Source organism: Mesoplodon densirostris, chromosome 17 (genome assembly GCF_025265405.1).
Source record: "Mesoplodon densirostris isolate mMesDen1 chromosome 17, mMesDen1 primary haplotype, whole genome shotgun sequence".
Classification (NCBI taxonomy): Eukaryota; Metazoa; Chordata; class Mammalia; order Artiodactyla; family Ziphiidae; genus Mesoplodon; species Mesoplodon densirostris.
The window spans coordinates 13747210-13763506 of record NC_082677.1 but is presented as its reverse complement, the minus strand read 5'-3'; the positions used below and the strand labels follow the sequence as shown (position 1 = coordinate 13763506).

General features: G+C 37.8%; 1 protein-coding gene across 1 annotated transcript in view; it reads right to left on the bottom strand.

The window, feature by feature from the left end:
- The window catches only part of FREM2 (FRAS1 related extracellular matrix 2), a 147884-nt gene that overhangs the window by 24995 nt on the left and 106592 nt on the right, over window positions 1-16297 (bottom strand). Inside the window, exons 7-13 of the mRNA XM_060080003.1 lie at window positions 13146-13295; window positions 11238-11447; window positions 9661-9858; window positions 8717-8881; window positions 7967-8149; window positions 4655-4785; window positions 2776-2934 (exon numbers count right to left, since the gene is read on the bottom strand). Of these exons, the coding sequence (XP_059935986.1) occupies window positions 2776-2934; window positions 4655-4785; window positions 7967-8149; window positions 8717-8881; window positions 9661-9858; window positions 11238-11447; window positions 13146-13295 (1196 nt within the window). The remainder of the gene's footprint in view (window positions 1-2775; window positions 2935-4654; window positions 4786-7966; window positions 8150-8716; window positions 8882-9660; window positions 9859-11237; window positions 11448-13145; window positions 13296-16297) is intronic.

The window sequence follows — 16297 nt, the reverse complement described above, 5'->3', positions numbered from 1 at the left end:
TTGCATTTCAAACAGCTTATTAGCCTTTTCCACCTTTAACTTGATACGAGTAAAAGTGATACTCATTTCATCATCTCTCGAATCCTCAGAGTTGTCGAATCGTCCTTGTTCTTTTCTCTCTCCCTCTCTTCTCCCTCTCATCTTGCCCCCGACATCCAATGGGTCAGTGAACTTGGTTGATTCTTTTTGTAGGATGTCTCTTAAGTTGGTCTTTTCCTTCCCATTCCAAGCAACACCTTTCTATCTAATTCAGGGCCTTTCTCGTCAGGTGCTTGTGATTGGTCTGTTCATATTTTCTATTTCTTCCTCATTCAGTCTCGGCAGGTTGTGCATTTCTAAGAATTTGTCCATTTCTTCCAGGTTGTCCATTTTATTGGCATAGAGTTGCTTGTAGTAATCTCTCATGATCTTTTGTATTTCTGCAGTGTCAGTTGTTACTTCTCCGTTTCAATTTCTAACTCTATTGATTTGAGTCTTCTCCCTTTTTTTCTTGATGAGCCTGGCTAATGGTTTATCAATTTTGTTTATCTTCTCAAAGAACCAGCTTTTAGTTGTATTGATCTTTGATATCATTTCCTTCATTTCTTTTTCATTTATTTCAGATCTGATCTTTATGATTTCCTTCCTTCTGCTAACTTTGGGGTTTTTTGTTCTTCTTTCTCTAATTGCTTTAGGTGCAAGGTTAGGTTGTTTATTTGAGATGTTTCCTGTTTCTTAAGGTAGGATTGTATTGCTATAAACTTCCCTCTTAGAACTGCTTTTGCTGCATCCCATAGGTTTTGGGTCGTCGTGTCTCCATTGTCATTTGTTTCTAGGTATTTTTTGATTTCCTCTTTGATTTCTTCAGTGATCACTTCGTTATTAAGTAGTGTATTGTTTAACCTCCATGTGTTTGTATTTTTTTTTTTTTTTTTTAACACAGCCTAGACTCTGAGAATGTGTTATAGTGGAGCTCTAAGACATATATGTTTGTTCAGACAACTAGAAATTACTTGTTGAGAGAATTTTAAATTTATTTATTTATTTATTTATTGCTGTGTTGGGTCTTGGTTTCTGTGCGAGGGCTTTCTCTAGTTGTGGCGAGCGGGGGCCACTCTTCATCGCGGTGCACGAGCCTCTCACTATCGCGACCTCTCGTTGCAGAGCACAGGCTCCAGATGCGCAGGCTCAGTAGTTGTGGCTCACGGGCCCAGCCGCTCCGCGGCATGTGGGATCCTCCCAGACCAGGGCTCGAACCCGCGTCCCCTGCACTAGCAGGCGGACTCTCAACCACTGCGCCACCAGGGAAGCCCCTGTTTGTATTTTTTTACAGATATTTTCCTGTAATTGATATCTAGTCTCATAGCGTTGTGGTCGGAAAAGATACTTGATACGATTTCAAGTTTCTTAAGTTTACCAAGGCTTGATTTGTGACCCAAGATATGATCTATCCTGGAGAATGTTCCATGAGCACTCGTGAAGAAAGTGTATTCTGTTGTTTTTGGATGGAATGTCCTATAAATATCAATTAAGTCCTTCTTGTTTAATGTATCATTTAAAGCTTGTGTTTCCTTATTTATTTTCATTTTGGATGATCTGTCCATTGGTGAAAGTGGGGTGTTAAAGTCCCCTACTATGATTGTGTTACTGTCTATTTCCCCTTTTATGGCTGTTAGCATTTGCCTTATGTATTGTGGTGCTCCTATGTTGGGTGCATAAATATTTACAATTGTTATATCTTCTTCTTGGATCAATCCCTTGATCATTATGTAGTGTCCTTCTTTGTCTCTTGTAATAGTCTTTATTTTAAAGTCTATTTGTCTGATATGAGAATTGCTACTCCAGCTTTCTTTTGATTTCCATTTGCATGGAATATCTTTTTCCATCCCCTCACTTTCAGTCTGTATGTGTCCCTAGGTCTGAAGTGGGTCTCTTGTAGACAGAATATATATGGGTCTTGTTTTTGTATCCATTCAGCCAGTCTGTGTCTTTTGGTTGTAGCATTTAATCCATTTATATTTAAGGTAATTATCGATATGTATGTTCCTATTCCCATTTTCTTAATTGTTTTGGGTTTGTTATTGTAGGTCTTTTCTTTCTCTTGTGTTTCTTGCCTAGAGAAGTTCCTTTAGCATTTGTTGTAAAACTGGTTTGGTGGTGCTGAACTCTCTGAGCTTTTGCTTGTCTGTAAAGCTTTTAATTTCTCCATCAAATCTGAATGAGATCCTTGCTGGGTAGAGTAATCTTGGCTGTAGGTTTTTCTCCTTCATCACTTTAAATATGTCCTGCCACTCCCTTCTGGCTTGCAGAGTTTCTGCTGAAAGATCAGCTGTTAACCTTATGGGGATTCCCCCTTATGTGACTCTTAAACTATTGACATTTTCATCGGACGATCCCAAACCTTCCCTCACAGGTGGAGCTGGTGTTCTATCTCCTAGTTTGTATAATGATCACATCATGCCTTATAGTAGAGTGACTGATTCTTATATATTTTTCTCTCCCTTATGTTTAAATTCCTTGAGTGTAGAGTTCATATCTTATTTATTTTTCTCTCAGTGACAAACCCTGAGATAATATGAGATAACACACTATGTGTACATCAGTTAGTAAACCTTTGTTGCAAGAAGGAAGAAAAATAGGACCTTTACTTGATCAACAGTTTCCTTTCCAAAGTTCAAAGATTAAATCCTGCCGTTTTTCCCTACTTTTATTTCATCATGACAAAGCCCATACTATGTTGGTTAATGTTCATAATTATTTTAACTATTTTACAATTTTCCTCAACTTCCTACTCACCGTGATACAGACAACAGGATAACCAGACACAGGTCCAGCACCCTCTCTGGCTCTGGAAGTGTCATCATACATCAGTAAGGACACAATTTGAGGGACAGAAGGAAAAGTGACATCTGCCATGCTGCTCAATTCTTCTATGTACACAATGGCTTTGGTGGCCTAGAAGGAAAAGATAATTCTCCATGATTATTGAAATATTAGACTCCTGGTGCTTCTATTGTGCAGAACAATACTCACAACTCTTGGCAAGTCCATGGCTTCATTATAGTAAAAATTGTCAAACCCAGAGGCTCTGCAGTGTGACAGGCTCTATGTGCTTTGTTCCTCATGACCCTGGCACCTCGGCCATATCTTATGCTGCAGGGGAGGGTACCTGAGTCCTGGGTTGGCCAGTGGCCCACAAAGTATTTGGGCTTGAATTTTTTTCTCCACATTGTGATGATAGTAGTTAAGTCTGTCTCGGGGTGGTAAAGTGGAAGATCCATGAAAAAGTCAATTAGTTAATAGTGGGAGGAAAGCTGAAAGAGACCAGGGAGAAGGCAGATCCTAGAGGTCATGTGACAGCATGGACCCTGCTGAAGTGGAAGTCAGGTGAAAAGTGAAGCTTCAGAGGAGCAGAGGACAGACGCACAGGCAGAGGGAGAAGCTGAGTCCCAGACAGAAGAGGAACCTGTGAACATCTACTGGGGGTAGAATGACAAGGAAACCCCGCTGATACATTTGCCTTTTGCTCCCGAATCACCTTCCAGTATCCAACGATACATCGCAGTTTCCAAGCCTATATTTACGTGTGTCTTCTTAAAAGGGGCTTTGATCACTTGAAGTGATTTGAGTGAATCTCTGTTCCTCTTACTCCAAAGAGTTTAATATGATGCTCCATAAAAACAAAAGACTCACTTCTTATGTGATCAAGACTTACAAAATATATTTGAAAAAGATTTTCCGCCCCTACTTCTTGAATTTTAAATATGACTTTAAAAAAAACCCAAGGCACTGTAAATACCATCAAGTAGTAAAAATTATAAAATATTAAAAATACCTGTACTTAAGGGAAAAAAAAGTCTCCCCAAGTTGATCTCATGCTAACAGTGAAACAAATAGTAAAAGAAATAGAGTAAATGTAAGCACAGATACTGTAAACATTGGTCTATTCATTAAATCATTTAGCTTTAAAAATTAGGCTTAAAGGTCAAAATTCTATGGAAATTACATTTATCTTGAAGAATATCTGGTTGATGAAACAGTATAAATTAAATAAACACAGGAAAGAAGTGTTAGGACAGTAACATTTGGGTCATTGAGGCTCTGGACATCAATTTAATAAAGTTACGATGAGCAGGTGGGAATTTTGAGGGTTAGCAAACTGTTTTGTGGGTTGAAATGTGTGTTTTAATGAGTTGTGGCACTAAATTAATAGCCTCATCTTTGTGCTGAGAATATGCTTTCTCTCTGGAGGTTAATCCCAGATTCAGTCGTTATTGACTAAAATAGGAAGGGTAACTGGGCTGATGTGGGACTCGGAGGCTCTAGTCCTCGAGTTTCTACAAACATGATTTTTCAAGAAAGAGACAGGAATTTTTTATTTTGGCTGCACCACGAGGCTTGCAGGATCTTAGTTCCCTGACCAGGGATCGAACGCATGCCCTTGGCAGTGAAAGCATGGAGTCCTGACCATTGGACCGCCAGGGAATTTAGGACTTTCTTGATTCTTGTTTTCGAATGGAAACAAAATTTATTTAGGAGGTGAAAAGAGATTATGTGCATTGTCTTTATACAAGGGTTGTATAAAGTTGATTACTTAACTGTACACTATGTGATGCTTACATGCATTTTTCATGATAAAATGCTGGCCACAAATTTATATCCATAAATTACTTACCTGTGTCTCTGCTATCATATTTTCATCGGGTTTTAGGTGGACAGTGAAGGCCTCTCTCATCTCTCTTACCCCATCGAATATTACTTCAATTTCAACAACATGCTGGATTTCTCCCTCCTTAAACTCAATTTCTACAAATGCAAAATCACAGGTTTAAATATTTTACATAGGAATATGCAAAGTTTTTCTTAAGCTTCTTTGACAGTGACCCACAATGAGAAATATATTTTATATTGTGGCCCAGTATACTTACGTGTATATGTTTGTGTGCACATGTGTGGATAAAATGGAATTAAAAGTTTTAAAAACATCACCTATTCTTACGATATGCATTGCACTCTAATATTTACTATTCTATTCCATTTTTTTCCAGAAGAAAATTCTAATCATAAGCTACTAAATTGATTTTTTGACCCACAGTTTGAAAAAATGCAGAGTTATGGAATAGACAATCAACAATTCTGATATCGGCACAATCAGACAAACTCACCTCTCATTTCCCAGAATTTCTAAACCAATAGGACATAAGTCAAATATACAATCACAGGCATTATTGAGTGTGAATAGTATTTTCATTATGCATATATCTAGAAAAGCTGGACATAAAATTGTTGAAAATTTTAATATCACATCAAATTATATTTTAAAAAGACTTCTTTTGGTGGTTGATGTTAATCTTGGAAATTCAGCAATTTTTTTTAAGAAAAATGTTAATGGTGTTTTTTCTCTCACCCCGTCGCTCCTCTCTAAAAATAATTGCTTCATTGTCATGAAAATTAAACCCAATAATGGTAATCCTTTTTTAACCATTCATTCTGAGATTCTTTAAATGTTAAAAAATTAATTGATTCTATTGAACTCAAGAATAAGCAGCTGACCAAACTTGTATAAACAATTTTGTTGGTTTTACAATGCCTTGTGAAAAACTGGTTCAGAGGAGAAAATAAAGAATGTAATGCATAATCATTCCAATCAGAGATGATAACAGATGCTGCTTTCTCATGTAATGGCGGTATTCAATCATTATAATTCTAAATTAAGAAATCCTTTAAAATGTGGCAGAAGAAAATGTGTTTCCAACGTATTTTTCTTCTCCTATTTCCATCAATTATGAAAAGGATCTTTTTCTTTAAAATTGTGTTTGTAAGCCAGACTCATCTTTAAAATTAGTTCTGTTTCTGGGTACAGCGAATTTCCACACTGGCCTTAGCCAGTTCTTTGATACCATTAGCCTTAGATTTCTCATACCCCAAGAGGGTGTACCATCCTCTTTCCAGAGGATGAAAATAGCTGATCACTTCTGGGTCACCAATTTGTTTGATTTGACCTGTGTGAAGGTGCAATGAAAATTTATTTTCTAACCCTTCAACATCTGGGGATTTCATAGAAAAATACAGATTTTTTAGATCTTTTGCACTTTTCTGCCTGGCAACAGTCATCTGGCTATGACAATGACAGTACAGGTCTTTCTCAGCACGGAATGGACTTTCTGGTTGAAGAACATTTCCATCACTCCATCTTTCCCTCACACTTTCCTTGTTTCCCTCATTTTCATTGCTTGTCTTGGCCTTGTAAACATTTGAGTTTTGTAACCCTCTGAATTATATAAACCTAGTTTCTGAGAAGTTGAAAACTTAAGTATTTATTTTAAATGCTTAAATTAATTGTTTTCTTACACTATACATGCTAGGTGATAGTTGTTTCCTCAGCCACTTTAGACTTTTTTTTTTTTTTTAATAAATTTAGCTATTTATTTTTTGGCTGTGTTGGGTCTTCGTTGCTGCGGGCGGGCTTTCTCTAGTTGTGGCGAGCAGTGGCTTCTCTTGTTGCAGAGCATGGGCTCTAGGTGCACGGGCTCAGTAGTTGTCGCTCGCAGGCTCTAGAGCACAGGCTCAGTAGTTGTGGCACATGGCCTTAGTTGCTCGGCAGCACATGGGATCTTCCTGGACCAGGGTTTGAATCCATGTCCCCTGCATTGGCAGGTGGATTCTTAACTCCTGCACCACCAGGGAAGCCCTAGACATTTTTAACACAAAAATATTTCAACGTTTATTCTATATTTAATTTTTTGTTTATTGTAAATGACTACCTCAATTTGGACCATAAAAGGAGAAATTAAAATATATTTCAGGAAAGATTATTAAATTTTTATTATAAATATTTATAAACACATGTTGACATTTATAGGATAAAAGAGACACAGGTTGATTTACTGTTATTTAAGTTTTCTCTGATTTCATTTGTCAATTTACTATATACATATAATTTTGTTTCTGTCTTAGCAAAAAGAATTGTTTTCTTTATAAGAAAAGCATCTTCTGTTAAAGGTCATGTCATCCACATTTAGAAGGTGTTTTCTTCATGTAAAACACGCTCATTTTAGAAATACTTATTTTAGATTATATAATGTAGCAGCTGATCAGTTTTTTCCTCTCTTTTTGGGTTTTATGCATATATTTCCAATATATTATCATTCTTTACATAGAAAATAATATGAGGATAACTTTGAAGCTCTATAGTAGTTCATCAAACTTTTACCATACGTGCAAAGAAAATAAATGTTCCTTTGTAGAAGATGCTAGTTTTTCCAACTGTTTCATTAATTCTATTACTGATTCTGTCACTTCCTAAACTTTGTTCTCAAGTGAGCAGATCAAGATGAATGCCTGTAGTCTATGATCATCAAAAACTGTTGGCAGTCTCTATTTTGCCAGTAAACAAGCCACAGAGAGGGAGAGAAGAACTGACTTGTTTCATACTCATAAACGTAAGGGGTGAAATGATCCGAAAGTTTGAAGAAGGAGAGGGATGGATGAAATGTATTCATTATGAGTTCCTAAGGCCCAGAGAATTCCTGGTCCCTGTGGTTGGTAATCTGTCCCCCTTTTACTGTCCTTCATTAACACTAAACTTTCTAGCTTGAAGTTTTGGATTGTTGTTGTTCTATGACTATCTTCTTGGCTATCTGCACATTTTCAATGCAATAGAATATTCAGGAAAATTATTATTTAATATCGGATTGCCATAATGCAGGTAAAACCCACTGAAAATTAAAGGACTGTAGACTCAAAACAGAAGATCATCTAGCACACTAACTCAAAATTTCCCTAACCCATGTACCCAGCAGTCAAAAAGGGAAACCCTGGAAATAAATTCCATTGACTTTGTTTTCCTGAAGGAGATTAATTGAAAGGAGTACATGTATTTGTATTTCAGTTGGATGGATATTTCTCTTCTTTGTTCTCAAGGGCACCAGCACTAACATAGTGTGAGCACAGCCCATCTGGACACAGGCCCTGGGGGCCCCCATACCTTCCGACACAGGGTGGTAGTCCTCTCCAGATGTGGCTGAACCGTCCTTGGTGTGAACCCTCACAACGGAAACCTTTGAAGTGTCTCCTTGGCGAATCACTGGAATTTTTATAACCACCGACTGTCCTGGTTCTTTGGGTTCACTGACGCTAAATTTGGTTTCTCCAAATTTAATAATTGTCTCTAAAACAGTGGGAGACACGGACAAATTACATTGTAAAGGGAATGCTTTTTTTCTCCATTTCTAACATTTTTTCTCTGTTTCCCATGTGGGAGGAGCTGAATTATATTATTCTCTTGCCTTCCCTCTGTCCCCTTGCTCAGTATCACTGGTGTGTCATGAGAAACTGAGCATGCAGCTCCTTCCTTAGCAATTAGCCAGCCCCCAGAAATCACGTGCTGTGGGCTGTCTCTATGCGCCAAAAATTTTACAGGAGTGGGCCACTGACCGTGGGAAGGGAAGGAGGAAACTGTTGACCCAGGACAACCTGCACCCAAGGGTACGTGAGGAAGAGCAGGGAGGTATGTATGCTTGGGATTTAGCATTTAGGTATAAACCATATTCTTCAATATAACTTTCAGTTTAAATGGTTGGTTTCGTTCTCCACTTATCTTAGTCTTTTTCCTATTTCTCAATTACTTTAAAAGCCAAGTCAGAAAGAGGCGGTTATTTTCTGAGCCACCTAAAACTTTAATACAGATGGATTTCAGTTCCTAATTTACAGTTGAACACAAGAAACAGCTTCTTACTATCCGCATCATCTCTGATCCTTATCAGAGTTTCATTTTGTTCACCAACCACAGCTCCGAAAGGGGAGTTGCTTTGTGGAGTGCCAAGAACCAGACGGAGCTCCTCGACCTCTTCGTATAGTACGTCATCCATCAGCTCAAGGATACAAGGCTTTTCAGGCTCACCTGGAACAATAATAATGACAGCAGGACCATCACATTCCATAGGCCATAAGGGAAGCATCTGCAACCAGAAGGTAAGCCCCATGAGGGCAGGGATGTTGCTTTTTCCCCTGCTGTATCAACAGTGCAAAGAACAGTGTCTGGCATGTAATAAGCCTTTGATTAATATTTGCTGAATGAATGATGAGGTTTGAACATATGCAATGACAGGCCCTATTTGTACAGGGAGTTCTTTAATGCCTGTCTTAAGTTCTGTCACTTATGTCTGAAAACAAGGGGAAAAGAGGAAATGCCAATTTTATTTACAAAGTTCTAACATTATGATCAGGAGGCAAATTTAGCAACTTTGTACTGGTAGGTCATTGTTCATTTGGCCACAGTACATGTATCTTGTACAATTATTGGATCAAAGTGATCAAATATTTTATGACATTGGATACATATTAAAAATGTGACATCTATTTCCTTTCATTTCTGTCATTTGAACATTAAGTCTTTCCCAGTACTGTGAAATCTACACATTTGATATGCCATGATCTGCTGAATAAAGTTTGAATAAACAATATAGCACATCACTAGAAACTAATCAATAAGTTGATACGGAAACCAAAAGAACATTCATTCACCCTGTTAAAATCTACCTCACTTTGTTATCATTTAGTGCACATTAAACCATGTCATAAGCTTGTTGAAATCAAGAACTTGTATTTCCTTGATAGATATTTCACACCCAAAACTTCGCTTCCACAAATTCCAAATAAAAAATTCAAGCCAAAACTTACCAGGGAGGAAGGTGACGGTGGAGATATCAGTGTTTGGGCGTTCTTCAAAGTCCATCATCACTTGGGCAGACCCCTGTCGCGTATAGCATCTCACCGAAGACCTGTACTGGATATCTCCACTCCTGTGGATCATGGCAACTATCTGCCCATCATTTTCATTGCCAGTATATACTCGTTCTTTGAATTGCATCTTAGGCACTGCAAAAAAATACAAGAAAATAAACATATGGATCAAAGTGAACAGAAATGTAAGGAAAACGGCATTTCAGAAAACATGGTTTCGTGGGAAGAATAATTGAACAGAAATGAGAAGAACTGGATCCAACTCTCCACTCAGTCACTTGACAGTGTTTTGGCCTTGAGCAAATCACTTAACTCAGTATTTTGATTTCCTTGTCCTTGTAATTTTGCTCTGCCTATTTTGTGGAGTAGGAAGATGCAATGAAACGTGAAAAAGTAGATAAAACCAGAGATTTTAAGATGTCTGTATCTATATATGTTGCTTTATCACCAGTTTTTAGAATTTCTTGATATGAATAATATTAAATATTGTGCACATAATCAATGCATAGTTTACCTGGACCGTGTTGGAAAAGTTGACAATGGCTATAATATTATATATATTATATAATAGAAAGTGACACCTATACTCGGTCAATTAACTATAGGTCTCATTGACAATAGGTTAGACTCCTCCAAGCAATGTCAAGATCATCATGGTAGAAGATTATTCAGAATTTTCTTGTGATGACGTGTCAGAGAGCCCTGCCATGTGTCCAGAAGCTTATTGCTTCAGAACAGTGTTTTTGGCACATCATTAGGGGAATTTCAGGAGTGTCTGGGAGTAAGGAGATAACAGAAAGTGTCTTGTGTTGAGAAATGGAAAAAGACCATTAATACTCAAGGGTTTGTGCAACCCCATGTGGTTCCACCCATCTGTGGGAGAGAGTTCTTGACACACAATCAAGATATTGATAACAATCTCAGTTTTTTAAATTTGCGAGGAAGACTGAAAGTTTTCTTCTGAGACCATTTAATTCTATCAAAATAATCAGGATGAGAAAGCAAGACTTGGTCAGCTAAGGTATTATTATGGGTTGAACTGTGTCTCCCAATTCACAGGTTGAAGTCCTAAAACCCAGTACCTCGGAATGTGACCTTATGTGGAGATAGGGTCTTTACAGAGCTAATCAAGTAAAAATGAGGTCATTAGGGTGGGCCCTAATTCAATATGACTGGTGTCCTTATATAAAAGGGAAATTTGGACACAGAGACACACATAGAAGCTGATGTAAAGACACATAGGGAAAAGATGGCCATCTACAAGACAAGAGAGAGGGCTGGAACAGATTCTTCTCTTGCATCCCTTAGAAGGAAGTAATCCTGCTGATACCTTGATCTTGGACTCCTAACCTCCAGAACTGTCAGACAAGAAATTTCTGAGTCTGTAGTACTTTGTTATGGCAGCCCTAGCAAACTAATACAGGTATATAAACCCTAGTTTATCATTTTACTTAACAGTTATATAAACTCTAGCTTATCATTTTACTTATCATCATAAATTAATAAACACTCACAATCTGAGACAGAATCATTTATGGCCACGGTGGCTTTGCTGGGATCACCAAGGGCAGCATTCATAGGCATTCGAAGCACAAGTTCAAATTTCTCGATTCCCTCCAGCACCGGTTGTCCAAGATCATCCAGAATGATAACACGAACAGTCTGCATGTTGACTCCAGGTGCAAAATCTAAATGACGACTGATTCCCACATAGTCTGTTCCAGCTATGACAGTAACAGAAGAATTTTTCAGTTGGGGACTAACTCAATTTAAACAAAATTATGAGAAGCAAACTGTGTAGATATATTTATAATCCTTTTTAAAATATATAGACTAGCATACCGTTACAGAAAACACATTTAATGGAATGCAAAAGATTAGTGTCTAACCTTTTGGTTATGGAGATGGTAGATCAAAGATCAGGTTCTGAACTTTGTCTTATCTGTGTCTAACAAGTTATTTTACCTTTAGTTATTTTAGCTTTCTGTCTTATAGTTTATTTTTAATCTATTTTGGAATTCTCAAGTAGAACTAATAAAAATCAGGTCTAAAAATAACCAGCATATCAATCAAGTGTTTGATTATCATACATTGTTTATGAAGTATAAATATTGAAATTTTGTTATCATTAGTTAAATATCGAAGTCTATTTTCAGAAGCTACTACAGAACTTTAGGTGTGTGACTGCCTGCTGGTTAAAACAACACATTTCAGATACAAGCTTTTGTCTGACATGCTTCACCCACACCTGCCCCAGAGACATATTTGGTTTTTGGCTTATTATTTTTCAGACTGTGGGGCACGTACTAGTGTTGACATCTCCATTTATGTTCTACAGTAGTTAAAAAAACAAAACTTTCTCTTAATCTTTAGGCACTACATCCAAAAAGACTGGGAATAGGGGAGAGTGTTCAGTATTATTTCTTCCTTGTTTTCATACCTTCTGCTCTTCTAACTCTCATTTTGTATCTGTTTACCTCTGAATATGCAGCTATATTTGAGTATGTGTCTTTAATTCATTTTTAAAAGTCTCTGTATCTGAATCTCACTGTGGTTCCTTCCGTGTTTTTCTTTTCCTCTTCTTCTTCACCTTTATTCTCATCTCTTTCTTTGATTTGAATTTTCTCTATAGAAATGACTAATTTGGCTAAACAAATGTTTATTGGACACCGGCTACATGCAAAACACTATGCTGGTTCTACAACATTTAAAAAGTGAAAACTTAAGGGTGACGTATAAAATGGGATGAATGATATGTGTGATGAATGTGTGATGTGTGTATGACGTATGTGTGTGGGCATGTGTAAGAGATAGTTTGTACTGTTGGTCATTTAGATGGGACAAAAAAAGGAAATTTCTTAACTTATGCTTGTCCTAGCTTTATGATAAACTTTTAGCAGATGTAGATTCCAGAATAAAAGGCAAGCATGTGTCGGCTAGGACAGATTGTATAATGAAGTGTAGGCAAAGTCTCTGGGTCCCAAGTATTTATGGGGACATTTGTTTAAAATGAGGAAGGAGCCAAGCTGGAGATGCATACCTGCATGATACTTAAATGCCACTAGATTTCTCTGAGGGTGGCCTTCACGATTATTCTAGTTGTGCATATGATGTCATAATATTCAACGATGGTAGATTTCCCAAGTATAGAGAACCAATTCATGCAAATAAAGGCATTCAAATGTAGAGTCTTTGACTTATATGTTTATAACTCAGCTTTTGATTTGTGGCCCTTTAGATGTATTTTCTCACAATAGTAAATAGAGCCTAGCTTTACCGACTATACAGTAATAATTTCAGAAAAAATTACATTCAACCAGACTGCTTAAACAGAAGTGAAGTATTTGGGCTTTAAGGTATTTCATCAGGGTAAGTTGAAAATTGTAGAATACTCAAGAGAGTTGTTGTAGGAAACTGCTCACCATCGGCAGAGGGAGGGTCTGTTTTCTGAGATCTCACGGTGACGCTAGAAGCCTGGGACAGGTCAGTGCCGGTTCTCCACACCCGCACGTCCACAGAGCCTATGCTCTCGTCCACAGGGTACTCGACGTCACCAAAGTAGAGGATGGGTTCTGTTAAGAAGGAAACAGAAACCATTTCTGTTACGTTTACTTTTCCACATCAAACTGTACGATGAAATTCCAAAGAACAGTACGCTTCATCTTATCGACTTCCTTATACCATCATTTTTTTTTCCTTCTAGCAAGATAACATCTCTTTAATCTCTAGACTTACACAGTTTTCAGATCAAAATGCCTCTGTTGAAAAACAAAAATACATATGGTAAAGTGTCTAATGGAACTTTTTTTATTGCTTATTTTTGTTGTTGTTTTTGTTTTGCTGTGTTTTGTTTTGGTGGCACTGCATGGCTTGTGGTATCTTAGTTCCCCGAAAAGGGACTGAACCCATGCCATGGCAGTGGAAGCACCGAGTGGACCACCAGGGAATTCCCTCTAATGGAGCATCCTTATCTTGAGGCATATGAGTTACTCTTTCCCCTGTATGTGGGGTTATAAATGGCTTCTAAATGTACTTCCTAAAAGTTTAGCTGGTAAAATAGCAGCAAAATGAAACAAAACACATAAAGCTGAAATTTTATGAATTTGGCCCGATGGCTCATTTTACTGTCTTTTACCGGGTCATCACTCTGGAGACTATTTGCATAATGACATCTTCTAGTCCATCAGTCCACTGTCTTTGGGTCTCTTATAACCCCTAGAGAGTTAGCCCCTACTGGCATAACTAGAATATATATGATTATGAGTCCTGAAGACTTTAGGACGTGATAGTAGGTTACCTATAGGGTTTTGGGGGTACTCTATACTAACTGAGGTTCCACTAGAGAAATAATCTCATACCAAGGGGCTTACATTTGTGTTTTTTTTTTTTTTTTTTGCGGTACGCGGGCCTCTCACTGCTGGGGCCCCTCCCGTTGCGGAGCACAGGCTCCGGACGCGCAGGCTCAGCGGCCACGGCTCATGGGCCCAGCCGCTCCGCGGCATGTGGGATCTTCCCGGACCGGGGCACGAACCCGTGTCCCCTGCATCGGCAGGCAGACTCTCAAGCACTGCGCCACCAGGGAAGCCCTTATATTTGTTTTAAACGTATATGAAAATCATGTGACTTAGGCCATTAAAACAGGACACATACTTTGGAGACTTTGTATTTTTCTCCAGTATTGACGATGAATTGATCTAACCATCATTCCGTGTCTGATTCCACCCGTGACCAGCAGTTTACCCTGTGAGACAGCTGCCAGAGTCTGAGGGATAGCAGTTAGCTGACTAATGAAGAAAGCTGGGAGATGATTTGTGAGCTTTTAAAAAAATCCTCAAAACTTATTTTGAAATATTTATAGGCTTGTGGGAAATTGCAGAAATAGTAAATGGAGTATATACTTTACCTATTGTGAGCTTATCAACAAAGATAAATTAATTGAGTATATTCATGTGATAAGACAAATAGTCCTTTGACTTGAGACACTTTAGTCATCTGTGTGTGGTTTTACAACACTCCAAAGATCTAAGTCTAAAAGGTCATGCAACTCACATCAATGTTCCCTAAAACACAAGGTCATTCAAGAGATGACTATCACATTTCAGAGCATTTAATTGAATTACCAAACACAAAAATGAAGCAAAACCCTACAATTATGGCTCACAACCACAGGAAACCCATTTTGCGCACTGCTCAAGTTGAGTAAGGATTCTTTATTTTCCTTCCCCCAAATAAACTATCTTTATTGAAACTGGAAAATTGTGTTTTCTTTGTTTCTTCATATGCGAGCGTGATAAAAAGCACAGAGCTACCTGAACTCTTGAATAATACAAAACCAACCTTGGAAATTTTGCCTGCATATTTTGGTTCACGGGGTGATAAATCTACCTACAGCATACTTTCACCTCCTTCTCATCCCTTCAGCCTGGACAGTGCTAGGGCCTGTGAGTGGATGTATACAGATGAAGGTATTATCTTATTAACCTCAGCCAAGGTGGACCTCAAATACAAACCAATGAATTCCTTACATTTCTCACGCTGAGTAGGGGGCAGAGGTGAAGACAAAACCCTGAAAATGCTTATTTTGACCAGACGGCCACACCAAGCACATCTGTGTGTCTTTTAAAAGGCTTTTGTAATGATTGCAGAGGCCTGATCATCTGCATCCAGTGAGTGATCTAAGCCTCTTCACATTCCTGGCAAACCACATCATTGTACAGATTAGATTTGAGTTATGGAAGATATCTGTGAAATACAGTAAGGGAGACCCCCTATTTAATAATAACACCTCCCATATTCCTGTCTCTCTACTCCTCCCAGATACATACTAGAGGTGGAACAGACTAAAATCATGTGAGTGAATACGACCATTAATCACCAAATGGGCTACACAGAGACCAAATTTGGTTCTGCATGTGTGTGTTCAGACTCACTCCGTCAACTGTAGATCAAGTGTTTTGATGTTACAGCTTAATGTGCAGTTCATATAAGAAAAAAAAGAGTTCTATGTATTCAATAGTACTCTGAAAATTTTTATCCAAGTTGTCATTAAGAGTGAAGATAATAGTTACCACGTGTAGAACATTTATTATGTGTCTGACATATGTGCTTTATGTGTGTGTGTGTGTGTGAGAGAGACAGAGAGAGAGAGAGATAGAGAACGAGAGAGAGGAAGGGAGAGAGAGAGAGAGGCGGGAGGTCACAGCACATGTAACAATGCAATAAATAATAAGATTTATGTGAATGATGCAAACAGTATATCATATCACCATTGTATAGTGTGTGGTTACCTCCATCAGAAAGAAAGAGGGGGAATGCAAAAAGGGTTTTAATCCTAAACCTCTCAATTTTACCACTGCAGCTAATAGAACGCATTAGGAAAGATATTTCTCTCCTTAAGATTGATTTTTTGCCTATCTGTAGATTTAAGTTATTTATGTACTTTCTCTCGCTGTCTATGCTCTATTCATGATCACTGGAAAATTAGTCTATTAATCAATTGCAGTCACTGCAATTAAAGTATAAAGTGACTCTGATGAAATTAAAACACATTTTAATAGTTTTTATTCATTCTCAT